Raw genomic sequence first — 15,998 nt, forward strand, 5'->3', positions numbered from 1 at the left:
TTGACCTATAGGAGGAGAGGAGTGAATAGGAGAGGATCTATAGGAGGAGAGGAGGAATTTGAAATTTGATTCTTGCGCTTTGCCATGGACCCTGACCTGGAGGTTTCCTATATGTCAGTCATTAGCTCTTCACAGTGCTAGTCTGTAGCAACAGTTTTAACCTCACTCTCAGCCATGGGTGTTAGAAAAGTCCAGCCCTTGGTCACAGCGTAGTAAACAAGAACCCAGTGGGCAAAGCAGACTCGGACATTGTGAGGTATCAGCCAGATTTGGGTCTTTAGTGCAGTTCTGAGGGCTTTGAACAATTTCTTTAAAATGGCTATGGTCTAGAAAAAATTTCCTAAACAAATATTACCATATCAACATTGATGCTTGAGGGCACTTCAGAAACATGCCCCAAGGCACCCTTCAGTGTTACCAGTAACTGTCCTGATGAACTTTGAGCAGATGGGAGCAAACAGTCTATGGAAGATATTCTAGGAAGATAAGTACCCCAAACAACTGGACTTATGGAGAGACACTTGGTTGACTTTCAAATGCTCGGATCATTGGAGTGGTTACGAGAGAGAGCTTTGGACGCAAGAAAACTTTTATGCCTAGAAGACTGTGCCCTGCCATACCCGTCCTACAGGAAGTGACCATGATTTCTCTTCCTGGTCATGGGTGCCTGGAAGGGGAGTGCTCGGGGTGGTCCCGTAAGGAAGAGGGCCTACGATCATTCCCCATGGGAGTCCTGGGAGGGGTGGGGGACAAGCGTTTATAGAAAATGCCAAGCTGTAGAATCTCTGTTGTCGCAAGTGGCATCACACCCTCTGGTTCCAGGTGAAAAGAGGGTGCGTGAGGAAGAGTGAAGATGAAGACGGGAACAGATTGGTCCACAGAAATGGACAGTCTCAGAAATCTGTGCCTCAGGAATCTCAGGGAACTTGTGCGTATACCAGTCAAGTGTGTGCAGCGAGCCAGGTTCTGGATGAAACGCCAGGTGGGCTCTGATGGTCGGGGTCTGCCTAGAAAGCACTAGACCTACTGTCTGCCCTGCTCTTTCTTTCTGTGGGAATGAATGAGAGGAGTTAACACATACATCCACAGTGGCCTGAAGGGGAAAGTTTAATTGCGTTTTTTATCTTTTAAATGCCACTTTAATTTGCAAAGACATTTGTCTTTCCACCTGTCGCCTCTCAGGCACCTTCATTTGTGAACTAAATTAGAAAAGTACTGAACGGGCCCAGCAAAAGGCAAAGAAGCCACTACTGTGAGAACCCCAGATATGATCCTGAGGCTTTTAGGTTGGTGACCTGATTCTCCCTTTGGGAAGTTTCATTCTGGTTTTCCAAACAGGAGCAGAATCTGCTTTAAAAAAAATAAGTGGGGGGCCTCCCTGGTGGCGCAGTGGTTGAGAGTCCGCCTGCCGATGCAGGGGATACGGGTTCGTGCCCCGGTCCGGGAGGATCCCATATGCCGCGGAGCGGCTGGGCCCGTGAGCCATGGCCGCTGAGCCTGCGCATCCGGAGCCTGTGCTCCGCAACGGGAGAGGCCACAGCAGTGAGAGGCCCACATACCGCAAAAAAAAAAAAAAAAGTGGGGAAAATGCTGCTGTGCGCTGGCTTGTAGTTCTAGAAAACCAGAGAGAGGCTGCTCCTTTTATGTCCCACTACAGAATGCAGGTGCGGCTCTGCCGGGGGCTTCTAGGTGTGAGGACCACGTGAGTGAAAAGGGATGGGAGCTGGGGCAGGGGCCGAGGGAGCAGCTAAGAGTGGTCGAAAAGGTTCATTTCAAAGTCCTAAGCTCATCCTAAGGCCCATTCGCTTACCTTCTGAAAAATGACTTTCCTCATCTAGAGAACTGGAAATCCAATTTTATCAGCCCAGTTATAAACTCTCCAGTTACAGGCACTCTGCCTTCAGTTTGTTGATTGTGCTCAAGTGTCCTAGGATCTTAAGAAGGTGACTACATAATATATGAGAGCTTGTCAATGGCATGTTCCACAGGGAAAGCTTACCATCCTTCCTCCAAAACAAAAGCCTCATTTTCAGCAGTGTCAAGGCTTTGCTTCTACTAGATTGATTAGCTTTTTCAAACAAAGCATGGTTTCTTCCACACATAACAGTCTCTTGGAATCCATCTTTGCCTCTTCCTTGCTATCCAAAGCTCTCCCTTTAGGGCACCTCTGACCTCGCACAGTGATGTGTGCCACCCACCAGACCTTGGTTCTGACACTGTTTAGTTTACAGGATCTCTTGCTTCCCTACCAACTCGTGAATCCCATTTCTGCTCTAAAGGCCTCTCCATCCATGAGCCAGTTCCTGAAATTACATCTGCCTCTCGTACAGCATAGACCGACGCTATGAACCGTTTTGGTGCAGAGATGGGCCTGGCCTCCCTGGTGGGCAATGCTGGTGCGCGTACCTTGAACTCATAGGATTCTTCAATGATCACTTCCAGCCTGGTGTGCTCTCCCAGAATGGGACGCCCCATTTCTGCAATGCGCCTCTCCTCCTCCTCTTTGCTGGTCAGCGGCTGCTTGTCATCACATTCCTCTGTGAAAGGGAAGGGCGAGAGAGTGAGAATGAATTCAAATTTATTTGGAAATCCCTGGATCCTGCTACAAGGAAACCAAGAAGGAAGGAAGCCCTGATGACCTACTGAAAGTCCCTGGGGTGGTGCCGTAAGGCTGGAGGGGAGAATTGGACAGACGCTTGTTGTGTGGGGCAGTGACCACTGTGACAGCAAGTGATCACAATATCCCACAACCTAAGCACCTGCCAAAGGGCAGATCAGGAAAAGCAACTTATAGGGCCATATCACTGGTAAAGACTCTGTCCACATGTTGTCTGCGTTGAGGGAATCACCCAGCTGTCCCCTGGGACACTGGCTCACCTGGCTGTCTGTACACACCCTTTTAGCACATGACCAAGAGGAAACACAATTAAAGTTCCAGAGCGACTCAAGGAATATAAGACTCTGGCCTCCTCCTCTCCACTTGCTAGAGGCAAAGAAAATGCCCCAGGGCCAAAGAGATGATAGATGGGAAATTCTGATCTTAGCCTCTCACTTGCCAAGAGCCCCTGCTGCAAGTTAAGAACAAAACATCCACGAATTCCACGGTTCAGTAAGATGCCTGCGCTCCAGAGCTGCCTCTTTCTGGTGCAAAGCTGAGATGGGGTGGGAGGACCCTGACCATGTTAACGTTAAAGGAAACAGGGAGAGCGAGGGTGAGGCCTTTGGGAAGTTAATACTTACTCACCATAGGGGCATGATTATTTCCAGAACCACCATGTAGCTTACAATCCAGGAGAGGCTAGTGGGTGCTCAGAAAATGCTAATGGACTTGAGAGTCCATTAATGAGGGGAAGCTCACAGTTGGGTCCTCTCTGTGTGAAGGTCATTAGGATAAATCCCAGACTGAAAAGGCCACGCACGTGTGAAGCACAAACACTACTCCTGTAACCACTCAGCCTCCTGTCCTGCAGGCTCAGGATGCTGGAACAAGACAGGTCACTCCCCCTCACAGTCAAGCTGAATGGACCTCATCTCCAAGGAAGTAGTCTTGGTGGTATAGAAAGACCACAGCCCTGACACCCTTGCTTCTAGAACCTTCCAGGCAAACTGCCTGCAACGGGAGTCTGTTGACTGAGGAGAGATGAGGAAGGGAGGGACTTCTAGCCCAGACTCCTTGCCTTTTGCATTTAGGCATCAGCTATTGCAGGAGTCCACATCTCCCATCCCATCCCACCCATACATGGCTTCCCTCTGCTGAGGGACCCTGCCTTGGTGGCTTCATCTGATGCTCTAGCAAATGATGCAGAAGACTAGTTCCTAGGCCAGTTGTTGATTACTGGGCCTTGGCGGTTTCATTTGATGCTCTAGCAAATGATGCAGAAGACTAGTTCCTAGGCCAGTTGTTGATTACTGGGCCTTGGCGGCTTCATCTGATGCTCTAGCAAATGATGCAGAAGACTAGTTCCTAGGCCAGTTGTTGATTACTGGGCCTTGGCGGCTTCATCTGATGCTCTAGCAAATGATGCAGAAGACTAGTTCCTAGGCCAGTTGTTGATTACTGGGCCTTGGCGGCTTCATCTGATGCTCTAGCAAATGATGCAGAAGACTAGTTCCTAGGCCAGTTGTTGATTACTGGGCCTTGGCGGCTTCATCTGATGCTCTAGCAAATGATGCAGAAGACTAGTTCCTAGGCCAGTTGTTGATTACTGGGCCTTGGCGGCTTCATTTGATGCTCTAGCAAATGATGCAGAAGACTAGTTCCTAGGCCAGTTGTTGATTACTGGGCCTTGGCGGCTTCATTTGATGCTCTAGCAAATGATGCAGAAGACTAGTTCCTAGGCCAGTTGTTGATTACTGGGCCTTGGCGGCTTCATTTGATGCTCTAGCTAATGATGCAGAAGACTAGGTCCTAGGCCAGTTGTTGATTACTGGGCCTTGGTGGCTTCATCTGATGCTCTAGCAAATGATGCAGAAGACTAGTTCCTAGGCCAGTTGTTGATTACTGGGCCTTGGCGGCTTCATCTGATGCTCTAGCAAATGATGCAGAAGACTAGTTCCTAGGCCAGTTGTTGATTACTGGGCCTTGGCGGCTTCATCTGATGCTCTAGCAAATGATGCAGAAGACTAGTTCCTAGGCCAGTTGTTGATTACTGGGCCTTGGCGGCTTCATTTGATGCTCTAGCAAATGATGCAGAAGACTAGTTCCTAGGCCAGTTGTTGATTACTGGGCCTTGGCGGCTTCATTTGATGCTCTAGCAAATGATGCAGAAGACTAGTTCCTAGGCCAGTTGTTGATTACTGGGCCTTGGCGGCTTCATTTGATGCTCTAGCAAATGATGCAGAAGACTAGTTCCTAGGCCAGTTGTTGATTACTGGGCCTTGGCGGCTTCATTTGATGCTCTAGCAAATGATGCAGAAGACTAGTTCCTAGGCCAGTTGTTGATTACTGGGCCTTGGCGGCTTCATTTGATGCTCTAGCAAATGATGCAGAAGACTAGTTCCTAGGCCAGTTGTTGACTACTGGGCCTTGGCGGCTTCATTTGATGCTCTAGCAAATGATGCAGAAGACTAGTTCCTAGGCCAGTTGTTGATTACTGGGCCTTGGCGGCTTCATTTGATGCTCTAGCAAATGATGCAGAAGACTAGTTCCTAGGCCAGTTGTTGATTACTGGGCCTTGGCGGCTTCATTTGATGCTCTAGCAAATGATGCAGAAGACTAGTTCCTAGGCCAGTTGTTGATTACTGGGCCTTGGCGGCTTCATTTGATGCTCTAGCAAATGATGCAGAAGACTAGTTCCTAGGCCAGTTGTTGATTACTGAGCCTTGGCGGCTTCATTTGATGCTCTAGCAAATGATGCAGAAGACTAGTTCCTAGGCCAGTTGTTGATTACTGGGCCTTGGCGGCTTCATTTGATGCTCTAGCAAATGATGCAGAAGACTAGTTCCTAGGCCAGTTGTTGATTACTGAGCCTTGGCGGCTTCATCTGATGCTCTAGCAAATGATGCAGAAGACTAGTTCCTAGGCCAGTTGTTGATTACTGGGCCTTGGCGGCTTCATTTGATGCTCTAGCAAATGATGCAGAAGACTAGTTCCTAGGCCAGTTGTTGACTACTGGGCCTTGGCGGCTTCATTTGATGCTCTAGCAAATGATGCAGAAGACTAGTTCCTAGGCCAGTTGTTGATTACTGGGCCTTGGCGGCTTCATTTGATGCTCTAGCAAATGATGCAGAAGACTAGTTCCTAGGCCAGTTGTTGATTACTGGGCCTTGGCGGCTTCATTTGATGCTCTAGCAAATGATGCAGAAGACTAGTTCCTAGGCCAGTTGTTGATTACTGGGCCTTGGCGGCTTCATTTGATGCTCTAGCAAATGATGCAGAAGACTAGTTCCTAGGCCAGTTGTTGATTACTGAGCCTTGGCGGCTTCATTTGATGCTCTAGCAAATGATGCAGAAGACTAGTTCCTAGGCCAGTTGTTGATTACTGGGCCTTGGCGGCTTCATTTGATGCTCTAGCAAATGATGCAGAAGACTAGTTCCTAGGCCAGTTGTTGATTACTGGGCCTTGGCGGCTTCATTTGATGCTCTAGCAAATGATGCAGAAGACTAGTTCCTAGGCCAGTTGTTGATTACTGAGCCTTGGCGGCTTCATTTGATGCTCTAGCAAATGATGCAGAAGACTAGTTCCTAGGCCAGTTGTTGATTACTGGGCCTTGGCGGCTTCATTTGATGCTCTAGCAAATGATGCAGAAGACTAGTTCCTAGGCCACTTGTTGATTACTGGGCCTTGGCGGCTTCATTTGATGCTCTAGCAAATGATGCAGAAGACTAGTTCCTAGGCCAGTTGTTGATTACTGGGCCTTGGCGGCTTCATTTGATGCTCTAGCAAATGATGCAGAAGACTAGTTCCTAGGCCAGTTGTTGATTACTGGGCCTTGGCGGCTTCATTTGATGCTCTAGCAAATGATGCAGAAGACTAGTTCCTAGGCCAGTTGTTGACTACTGGGCCTTGGCGGCTTCATCTGATGCTCTAGCAAATGATGCAGAAGACTAGTTCCTAGGCCAGTTGTTGATTACTGGGCCTTGGCGGCTTCATCTGATGCTCTAGCAAATGATGCAGAAGACTAGTTCCTAGGCCAGTTGTTGATTACTGGGCCTTGGCGGCTTCATCTGATGCTCTAGCAAATGATGCAGAAGACTAGTTCCTAGGCCAGTTGTTGACTACTGGGCCTTGGCGGCTTCATCTGATGCTCTAGCAAATGATGCAGAAGACTAGTTCCTAGGCCAGTTGTTGATTACTGGGCCTTGGCGGCTTCATCTGATGCTCTAGCAAATGATGCAGAAGACTAGTTCCTAGGCCAGTTGTTGATTACTGGGCCTTGGCGGCTTCATCTGATGCTCTAGCAAATGATGCAGAAGACTAGTTCCTAGGCCAGTTGTTGATTACTGGGCCTTGGCGGCTTCATCTGATGCTCTAGCAAATGATGCAGAAGACTAGTTCCTAGGCCAGTTGTTGATTACTGGGCCTTGGCGGCTTCATTTGATGCTCTAGCAAATGATGCAGAAGACTAGTTCCTAGGCCAGTTGTTGATTACTGGGCCTTGGCGGCTTCATCTGATGCTCTAGCAAATGATGCAGAAGACTAGTTCCTAGGCCAGTTGTTGATTACTGAGCCTTGGCGGCTTCATCTGATGCTCTAGCAAATGATGCAGAAGACTAGTTCCTAGGCCAGTTGTTGATTACTGGGCCTTGGCGGCTTCATTTGATGCTCTAGCAAATGATGCAGAAGACTAGTTCCTAGGCCAGTTGTTGACTACTGGGCCTTGGCGGCTTCATTTGATGCTCTAGCAAATGATGCAGAAGACTAGTTCCTAGGCCAGTTGTTGATTACTGGGCCTTGGAGCAGTTGGGCTAGAGGCACTGCTAGCATTTTACATACCAGGTGCCAAAACCAAGCAAAAGGCAAAAGCAGAAGGTAGCATATCAAAGAATTCTTTATTATGTATTCAATAGTGTCTTCCTAAAAGTATATTTCAGAATCTGCTTTCCTATTCCCAGTAATTACAGGGCCCCAAAGAAATTAGAAGACTAAAAATAAGAGATTTTGGACTAGCCAAAATCTGCTAAGTGTTAGCAGATGCAAAAGAGAGGTGCAAGTAGATTACTTTTAATGGTAAAAGTTATAATATTTCTTACAGTAGGCTTGGGAAGTTATGACCCATGGGAAGGCAAAGGTTTTTGATTGGTGTCCCCATGATTTTCCCTTGAAATTAAGTGTGTAGAGTCAAGGGGGTGAGCTAAGGTATGTGAAGTCCCATTTGTCCAATGTTCAAATCAATCATATTTTGATTCCCACTGCTTTCTGATCTTAAGCCCAGGAAAATGTTATTAGAGTTTTCATAGGAGCAGGTTATATTAGTGTCTTTGTTCATAAAGACTGAACATGGATATTTTGGAGACTTAGTCAAATAAGAATTATTTTTCCAGAAGAAAAACTATTACAACTTAGATTTTAATTTGAATTACAAAGCCATTTGGGGGAGAATATTTATTATGTCCCCTTTTAATAGTTTACTTATAAATGGGAAGTTGCTTTTAATGGGATTCAAGTCAATTTAGGTAAAAAAAAATAGAGAAATTATGAAAGAAAGGTGATGCGGTGGCATTGTTGAAAGCCGCATTTCACAAAATGAAAGGATTTGGAACATGGTATTAAATGAATGGACATGGTAGTAAATGAAATCAAATCACATAGTGAGTGAAAAGGTTATTCCTCTTTTAATCATCCTTTAGTCCTTCTGATGAAGAAGTTTGGTGCTGTCAGGTCTGGAACTAGTTCTTGACATTAGGGTTTCTACCATTTACAAAAGAGAAAATAGTTCTCAGGCATAGAGCATTTGACTGCATTGAGCTACAAGTAATAACATTTTTCATTCTAAAAATGTTCACCTTACTTTCTATATATGATAAATACTAGCTTTCTATTAGTGTTAGTGACTTAAAGTTTTTTTTTAAAAAAACCAAATCTAGTGAAGTAAGAACATGAGGCAAAAAATTGCATGAAGTAAATAATAGCATAGTTGGTATGCAGCCAAAGGCAATATTGTAAAAGAGGTATGAGAAAGGGCAAAATTTTAGGAATTAATGTCTTAACAGATTTCATACTAACCTAAGAAAAGCAGGAACCTTGTTTCTATCACTTTCTACATTCCTGCTCCAAACTAGACTTGAATTTAATGCCACACTTTATTCCACTGTCTACCCATCTGGAAAACCTTCCCCATTTTCATCTAGCTAAATCCTACTTACCTTTCAAAACCCTACCTATTCTCGCACGAAATATCCCTCAATTGACCTATTTAGGAATGACCACTCTAACTTTAAATTAATTCTGAATATTTGTTGTGTGTACCTATTAAACATGGACACTTCTCATATACTACTTTTTAATATTTAAACTACCTTTACATACAAATATCCAGCATGTAAACCTACCAAGATAGAACAATATGTCTCATTGCTCTTCGGATTGTCCTCATATCCCTCAGAGCCTATTACTATGTATGGAAAGTAGTAGGTGCCCAATAAGTATTTGTCATGTGACTGTCCAACTCACTGTTAGACAAGCCTCTTCTTTGCTCTATGCATATAGTAAAGACCATTTGTTCATTTCACACGTCATTGCACTCCTACACTATGTCAGCACGTTGAGGCCCCTCCCACCCCACCTCGTTTTCCAGGAACTCATGGTCTAGTGGGAAGTGAGGCATATAGATGGGACAACTTCTAGTACAGCAAAGTAGGGGCTGAAGGCCCAGGGTCGGGGAGCAGCTCCCTCTGACCAAAGGAGTCAGGGAAGGCTTCAGGAAAGAGGAGATATTTGAAGTTGGCCTGGAAGCATGTATAGGAGCTTGCCCGGTGAAGGTGGTGGGAAGGCTGGCTAGGAGGTAATAGAGGAAGGAGGGGCATTCCAGGCAGAAAGAAGTCAAAGCACAAAGGCCTAGTGTCATGGTAGGGTCAGGGCTATTTTCACTTAATAAACACCGTGAACATTTAAGAGATAATTACACTTATATGTAACTGAGAGAAGATAGCTGGATAAATCCTTTTATTGCTCTATAATGATACAGATAAATTAGTATTTGTGATCCAGATTTTTGAAACTGGCAAAGAAGAGAGCTAAGCTTATTTTTTTAAAGTGTCTTCTCTTTAGGTATCTTTTATTGAATAGGGAAATCGTTTAACAGCATATATATATATTTTTTTTTTGTTTGTTTGTTTTGTTTTGTTTTTGCGGTATGCGGGCCTCTCACTGCTGTGGCCTCTCCCATTGCGGAGCACAGGCTCCGGACGCGCAGGCTCAGCGGCCATGGCTCACGGGCCTAGCCACTCCGCGGCATGTGGGATCTTCCCGGACCGGGGCACGAACCCATGTCCCCTGCATAGGCAGGCGGACTCTCAACCACTGCGCCACCAGGGAATCCCCAGCATATTTTTTGATCACCTATGTTTTTTTCACTTTGAGTACTGGATCAAATGCAGTTCATTTGACTGTGGCCAAGTCAGTTTCATTTCCTTATTTATGCATATGCTGTGCTTTTAGTTCTGCTTCTCAGGTAGAGGAAATTCTCTATGTAATCCTGTTTATCTGTATATGTACATATATATGTACATATTTTTAAACTCATATTTTATTGAGAAGTTGATAATAAATTATATAACATCATGGTCTTAACCAACCAACCCAACTTAAAGATCAAATGCATAATTAACGGCCATGGTTAAAATCAGTATTGACAGGACAGAAGACAATCCTGTGATGAAATCATTGGTAGGGGTCCTCCCTTCTCCTGAGTAATTGATTTTGCAAATGACACATCACAATAGCTAACAGGTACCTGGGATCTGGGAAAAGCAGAATTATGAAAAAGCTGCTGTTAATGCTTTCTGGATCAGGCCGCATTTTGAAGCCGCATCACTGTAAGAGGTGAAGGGCTGAGAACACGAATCTCTATTAGAAAACAATACAACCCACGTGGAGATCTGTACCTGAGGAGCTACTGTGGATATTCTTGAATGCATTTGCAATTTTTTGTCTCAACAAACAATGTAAAATTTGGAAATGGGTACAAGGCCAGCGGTGGGAAAATGGCTTGTGGTTATTTTAATCCTTTGCTCAGATCTGTGCTGACAAGTCTGAGAATGGAGATATCTATTTCAGCACCTGGCTGGCCTGTTTGATTAGAACCTAAAGAGACTGGTACTTTGTTTCCATTCTGGAACGACTCTGCAGTCAGGGCTGCATGATTACTGAATGGGGGTGTGGGATGCGAGAACGAGCAAAGTCTTACTGAGGCAGGCAGAAGTGTTTCTGCAGCCATGACCAGTGATGGGCGATGGTGACAACTGAAGAGTGAGTATCCGTGTCCTTATCCAGAGACTTGGTAACTTAGGGCAAGGGGCTCACACCTGGGCTCTAATCTTACAGTCGATCTGGGATAGCTTTGTCATCCTTTAGTCACCCTGTCAATGTTCCCCTTTGGAGAAACCCCATAGATGTACTGTCATCTGTGCATATTTGGCTAACATCATGCTGCCTGGAGGAAGGAAAGGCAGACTCTGGGAAGAGAGACAGCTTGCTTTTAAAGGTATTTCATGACATTTGCAAAGAAAGGCCCATGTTTAAGAAGTGAGATTTGCAAGAAATCTGGAGTATACTGAAACTTGAGAGGCTATTGGACTCAATCTTCTCTGTAGGTCCACGCTTCCCCCTCCACCATGTGTCCCGTCCTGGACCGATGTGGTGTCTTGTTGCTGACTCATCATACCCCCAACTGCAGAGAAGCCACGGCATTGTGTAGCAATGCCTTAGAGGTAATGGGGGTGAACTGTGTCACTTTAATGTCGAAAGACCGAAAGAACCCTTGAAGGCAATTAAACTGTGGTTTTCAAGGACCGTGATGAAGTGAGTACCTGCGATGGTGATTATAGTAGAGGGGATCGGATGTTCTCTAGCATGAACTTTCCTGAAGACAGGTTGGCCTGGCAAAAGGACAGGCAGAAAATCAGCAGACTGGATTGCACTGGTTTGCCAGAAGAGCTTTGTGGAATTAGTAAGCTGAATGTCACTCCCAGATGCACACAGTGCAAGCAATGTTAGTTTGGGGACTGAGTGGTCAGAGGTCACTGTTACGTAGGTTGAAGAAGTGAGCAAGTAAACAAATGGGGCAGGTGTTCTAGGAGTCCAATCAGATTGTGTGAATAAAGCACACACCCCACAGTAGGGGTGCAGCCAGATTCCTGCAGGTGTCTGAGATGGAGTATCCTTGCCCGTCAAGCTTCTGCTTCCAGAGGCATCACGAAACAATGAAAAGCACTCGGTGTGATGACAGGTAGCCTTGTGGTGCCAACAACATGGCCTTAAGTAGGCCATTTCTCCAGTTACCCCATGTGTGAAATGGAGATAATAGTGCCTGCTCTGTCCCTATCACAGGTTTGTGTGAGGGTCAAGCAACATAACACCAGGGAACATGCTTATTTGTTTCCTTGGCAGTCTGAATTGGAGAAGGTTGTATACACTGGCAGGTTTTACAAGGGCTCACCATTGTCACAGTGACTGGCTGGATTACCTAGTTTAGGGTTTTCATGAAACTCCTGGTTCAACTGACTACCTGCTTTTCGCTTCTACCAAGAGATCCCAGAACTGACCTGGAATCATGAGATTGGGACTCTGCAAATTCTGCCATATGCTTTCCATCTAAACTTGGGCAAGGTGTTTCTTTTCTCTGGGATTCAGTTTTCTCAATTGTACAATGAAGGCAAACTTGAAGGGGATTTATTTCTCTAACCTATGTACTGGAGTGACTAAAGTGTGTTTAACTGTTGGAATTTTCATAGCTTGGCTTCCTTAAAAAGCCATGTGCATTATGAAGACTATCACATGATGAGTGTAATATGATTGGAAGAGTAACTTTTAAAAAGGTATACTGACTGTTACATACTTTTAATTAATTAGGGAACTTTTTAGCTGCCTGTTTGGGTACAGAAACATGCCTCTATCTTTCCAAAGTGAGCCAGAATACTTAATTTTATTAAAAATATCCAAATGAATGTACTCTAGTTTCCCCCTTTTGGGGTCCTCCTCATTTTTCATTTGACTGGAATTCATACTGATGGCATTTCAGAGACAGAGTGAGGCTTTGGATCGAAAAGGGATTAAGATGTAGGTAGGAATATACAAGTTGGGAGAAAGGAACTAAAAGTGCTGGGTTAAAATAGTCATCACACGGCCTTGGACTTAAAGTTAGAGGGCTGGGCTCTGAGCCCTGGATGGGTGACTGGAGTAGATTGACTAATATCTTTGAACATTCATTTCTTCTCCTATAAGTGAGAACAAAAGATCTTATTCCATAAGGTTGAGGATTAAATGATATAATGAATAAGAAATACTTTCCAAATTCTAATGAGCTATAATGTACAGGGGGTTATCATGTTATGTGCCTGGAGGGTCAAGGCGGAATTACATCACAGGTCCCAACAAGGGCCTTTCAATGAGGCAAAGTCTGAGAGCAACAGGTGAAGATTTGCAAATTCCAAAAGCACCTCCAGCATTTAATGTCCATCACGAATGACTTCTCTGAAATAGAGGTCCTGGGTTGTGGACCAAATGACTTTTTCAGTTTCCATACAACCTGCTTCAAATTTAGATTTTTACACTTAGCTGCACAAGACTGCATAAAAGCTGCAGGCAAAGTCCAAGAGTTAGATTAATTTTCCTTTACTGCCCCTGCATCTCAAAGCCTTGACTTCAAAGCCTCAAACTGACTTCAAAGAAAAGCTCTCCAGGGCTTACAGCTGGTTTTCACTGTGTAGCCCTAAATTTTAGAACTTTCCCCAGAGGCATCTATAGAGAGTGGATCCCAGGCATTCTGGCCTGGTTCTGGAGAAGAAAGATCATGTAAAGTGAGAGGAACAGGCCAATGTGGAAATTCCCAGAGGGTTCTGCAACTTTCTCTCATTTTAACTGCATCAATTTCAGGTTTTGGGAAGAGGTGGTACAACAGAAAAATTGCTATTGAAGATTGTAAGAAAGAGCTTAATGAAGTACATGAAATAATAGAAAACCTTTGAAAGAAGTGATTCTGTCCTCTTGGATGCATGATGTATCCGAGACAGAAAATGTTGGACGTTACTGGTGGAGTATTCTAGAATTTGATATGAACAATTTCTGAGAAAAGAAAATTAGGGTCCCATTACCTAGTTACTAAAAAGGAAGATGTTTCAATGGAAGGAAGGCCCTAAAAGTAAAATCCTGACATATTCAATGATAAAACAGGAAGCTATGCAAACACATAAATGCGTTTTAACAAGGCATTCTACCACTAAAGGTTTTCAGTTAAGGTCTCATTATCAGGCTGCATAGGGCTGAGGGAGCTGTAGATACTATACTATTCCTCAAATGGTTGACTTTTTTTTTTTTTTTAATTACTTCAAGGAAGCCATGAAGACTGGCTTGCCAAATTTCTACCTTCCTCAAAGCTCACAAGGATCATTAACTTACTGGGTGATAGAATCAGAATATTTCCAAAAAGATTTCAATAAGTTAAAGTGATGGGATGAAAAAAGGAAGATTAAAGTTTTAAAAGTAAATGTATTTGGATGGAATGTCCTATAAATATCAATTAAGTCCATCTTGTTTAATGTATCATTTAAAGCTTGTGTTTCCTTATTTATTTTCATTTTGGATGATCTGTCCATTGGTGAAAGTGGGGTGTTAAAGTCCCCTACTATGAGTGTGTTACTGTCGATTTCTCCTTTTATGGTTGTTAGTATTTGCCTTATGTATTGAGGTGCCCCTATGTTTGGTGCATAAATATTTACAATTGTTATATCTTCTTCTTGGATCGATCCCTTGATCATTATGTAGTGTCCTTCTTTGTCTCTTCTAATAGTCTTTATTTTAAAGTCTATTTTGTCTGATATGAGAATTGCTACTCCAGCTTTCTTTTGGTTTCCATTTGCATGGAATATCTTTTTCCATCCCCTTACTTTCAGTCTGTATGTGTCTCTAGGTCTGAAGTGGGTCTCTTGTAGACAGCATATATATGGGTCTTGTTTTTGTATCCATTCAGCCAATCTGTGTCTTTTGGTGGGAGCATTTAGTCCATTTACATTTAAGGTAATTATTGATATGTATGTTCCTGTTCCCATTTTCTTAATTGTTTTGGGTTTGTTATTGTAGGTCTTTTACTTCTGTTGTGTTTCTTGCCTAAAGAAGTTCCTTTAGCATTTGTTGTAAAGCTGGTTTAAACAAGATGGACTTAGTTGATATTTATACGACATTCCATCCAAAAACAACAGAATACACATTTTTCTCAAGTGCTCATGGAACATTCTCCAGGATAGATCATATCTTGGGTCACAAATCAAGCCTTGGTAAATTTAAGAAAATTGAAATTGTATCAAGTATCTTTTCCGACCACAATGCTATGAGACTAGATATCAATTACAGGAAAAGATCTGTAAAAAATACAAACACATGGAGGCTAAACAATACACTACTTAATAACGAAGTGATCACTGAAGAAATCAAAGAGGAAATTAAAAAATACCTAGAAACAAATGACAATGGAGACACGACGACCCAAAACCTATGGGATGCAGCAAAAGCAGTTCTAAGAGGGAAGTTTATAGCAATACAATCCCACCTTAAGAAACAGGAAACATCTCGAATAAACAACCTAACCTTGCACCTAAAGCAATTAGAGAAAGAAGAACAAAAACATCCCAAAGTTAGCAGAAGGAAAGAAATCATAAAAATCAGATCAGAAATAAATGAAAAAGAAATGAAGGAAACGATAGCAAAGATCAATAAAACTAAAAGCTGGTTCTTTGAGAAGATAAACAAAATTGATAAACCATTAGCCAGACTCATCAAGAAAAAAAGGGAGAAGACTCAAATCAATAGAATTAGAAATGAAAAAGGAGAAGTAACAACTGACACTGCAGAAATACAAAAGATCATGAGAGATTACTATAAGCAACTCTATGCCAATAAAATGGACAACCTGGAAGAAATGGACAAATTCTTAGAAATGCACAACCTGCCAAGACTGAATCAGGAAGAAATAGAAAATATGAACAGACCAATCACAAGCACTGAAATTGAAACTGTGATTAAAAATCTTCCAACAAACAAAAGCCCAGGACCAGATGGCTTCACAGGCGAATTCTATCAAGCATTTAGAGAAGAGCTAACACCTATCCTTTTCAAACTCTTCCAAAATATAGCAGAGGGAGGAACACTCCCAAACTCATTCTACGACGCCACCATCACCTTGATACCAAAACCAGACAAGGATGTCACAAAGAAAGAAAACTACAGGCCAATATCACTGATGAACATAGATGCAAAAATCCTCAACAAAATACTAGCAAACAGAATCCAACAGCACATTAAAAGGATCATACACCATGATCAAGTGGGGTTTATTCCAGGAAT

General features: G+C 43.5%; 1 protein-coding gene across 3 annotated transcripts in view; it reads right to left on the reverse strand.

The window, feature by feature from the left end:
- The window catches only part of SLC8A1 (solute carrier family 8 member A1), a 370,852-nt gene that overhangs the window by 75,028 nt on the left and 279,826 nt on the right, over positions 1 to 15,998 (reverse strand). For 2 of the 3 annotated variants that reach the window (XM_082642699.1, XM_082642698.1), the window contains exon 5: positions 2,407 to 2,537. In XM_082642699.1, the coding sequence (XP_082498825.1) occupies positions 2,407 to 2,537 (131 nt within the window). Of the gene's footprint in view, positions 1 to 2,406; positions 2,593 to 15,998 lie in introns of all 3 variants that reach the window. The other variant, XM_082642700.1, reaches the window with a different exon arrangement.

The sequence above is a fragment of the Mesoplodon mirus genome (genome assembly GCF_964341445.2).
Source record: "Mesoplodon mirus genome assembly, chromosome: 14".
Lineage (NCBI taxonomy): Eukaryota > Metazoa > Chordata > Mammalia > Artiodactyla > Ziphiidae > Mesoplodon > Mesoplodon mirus.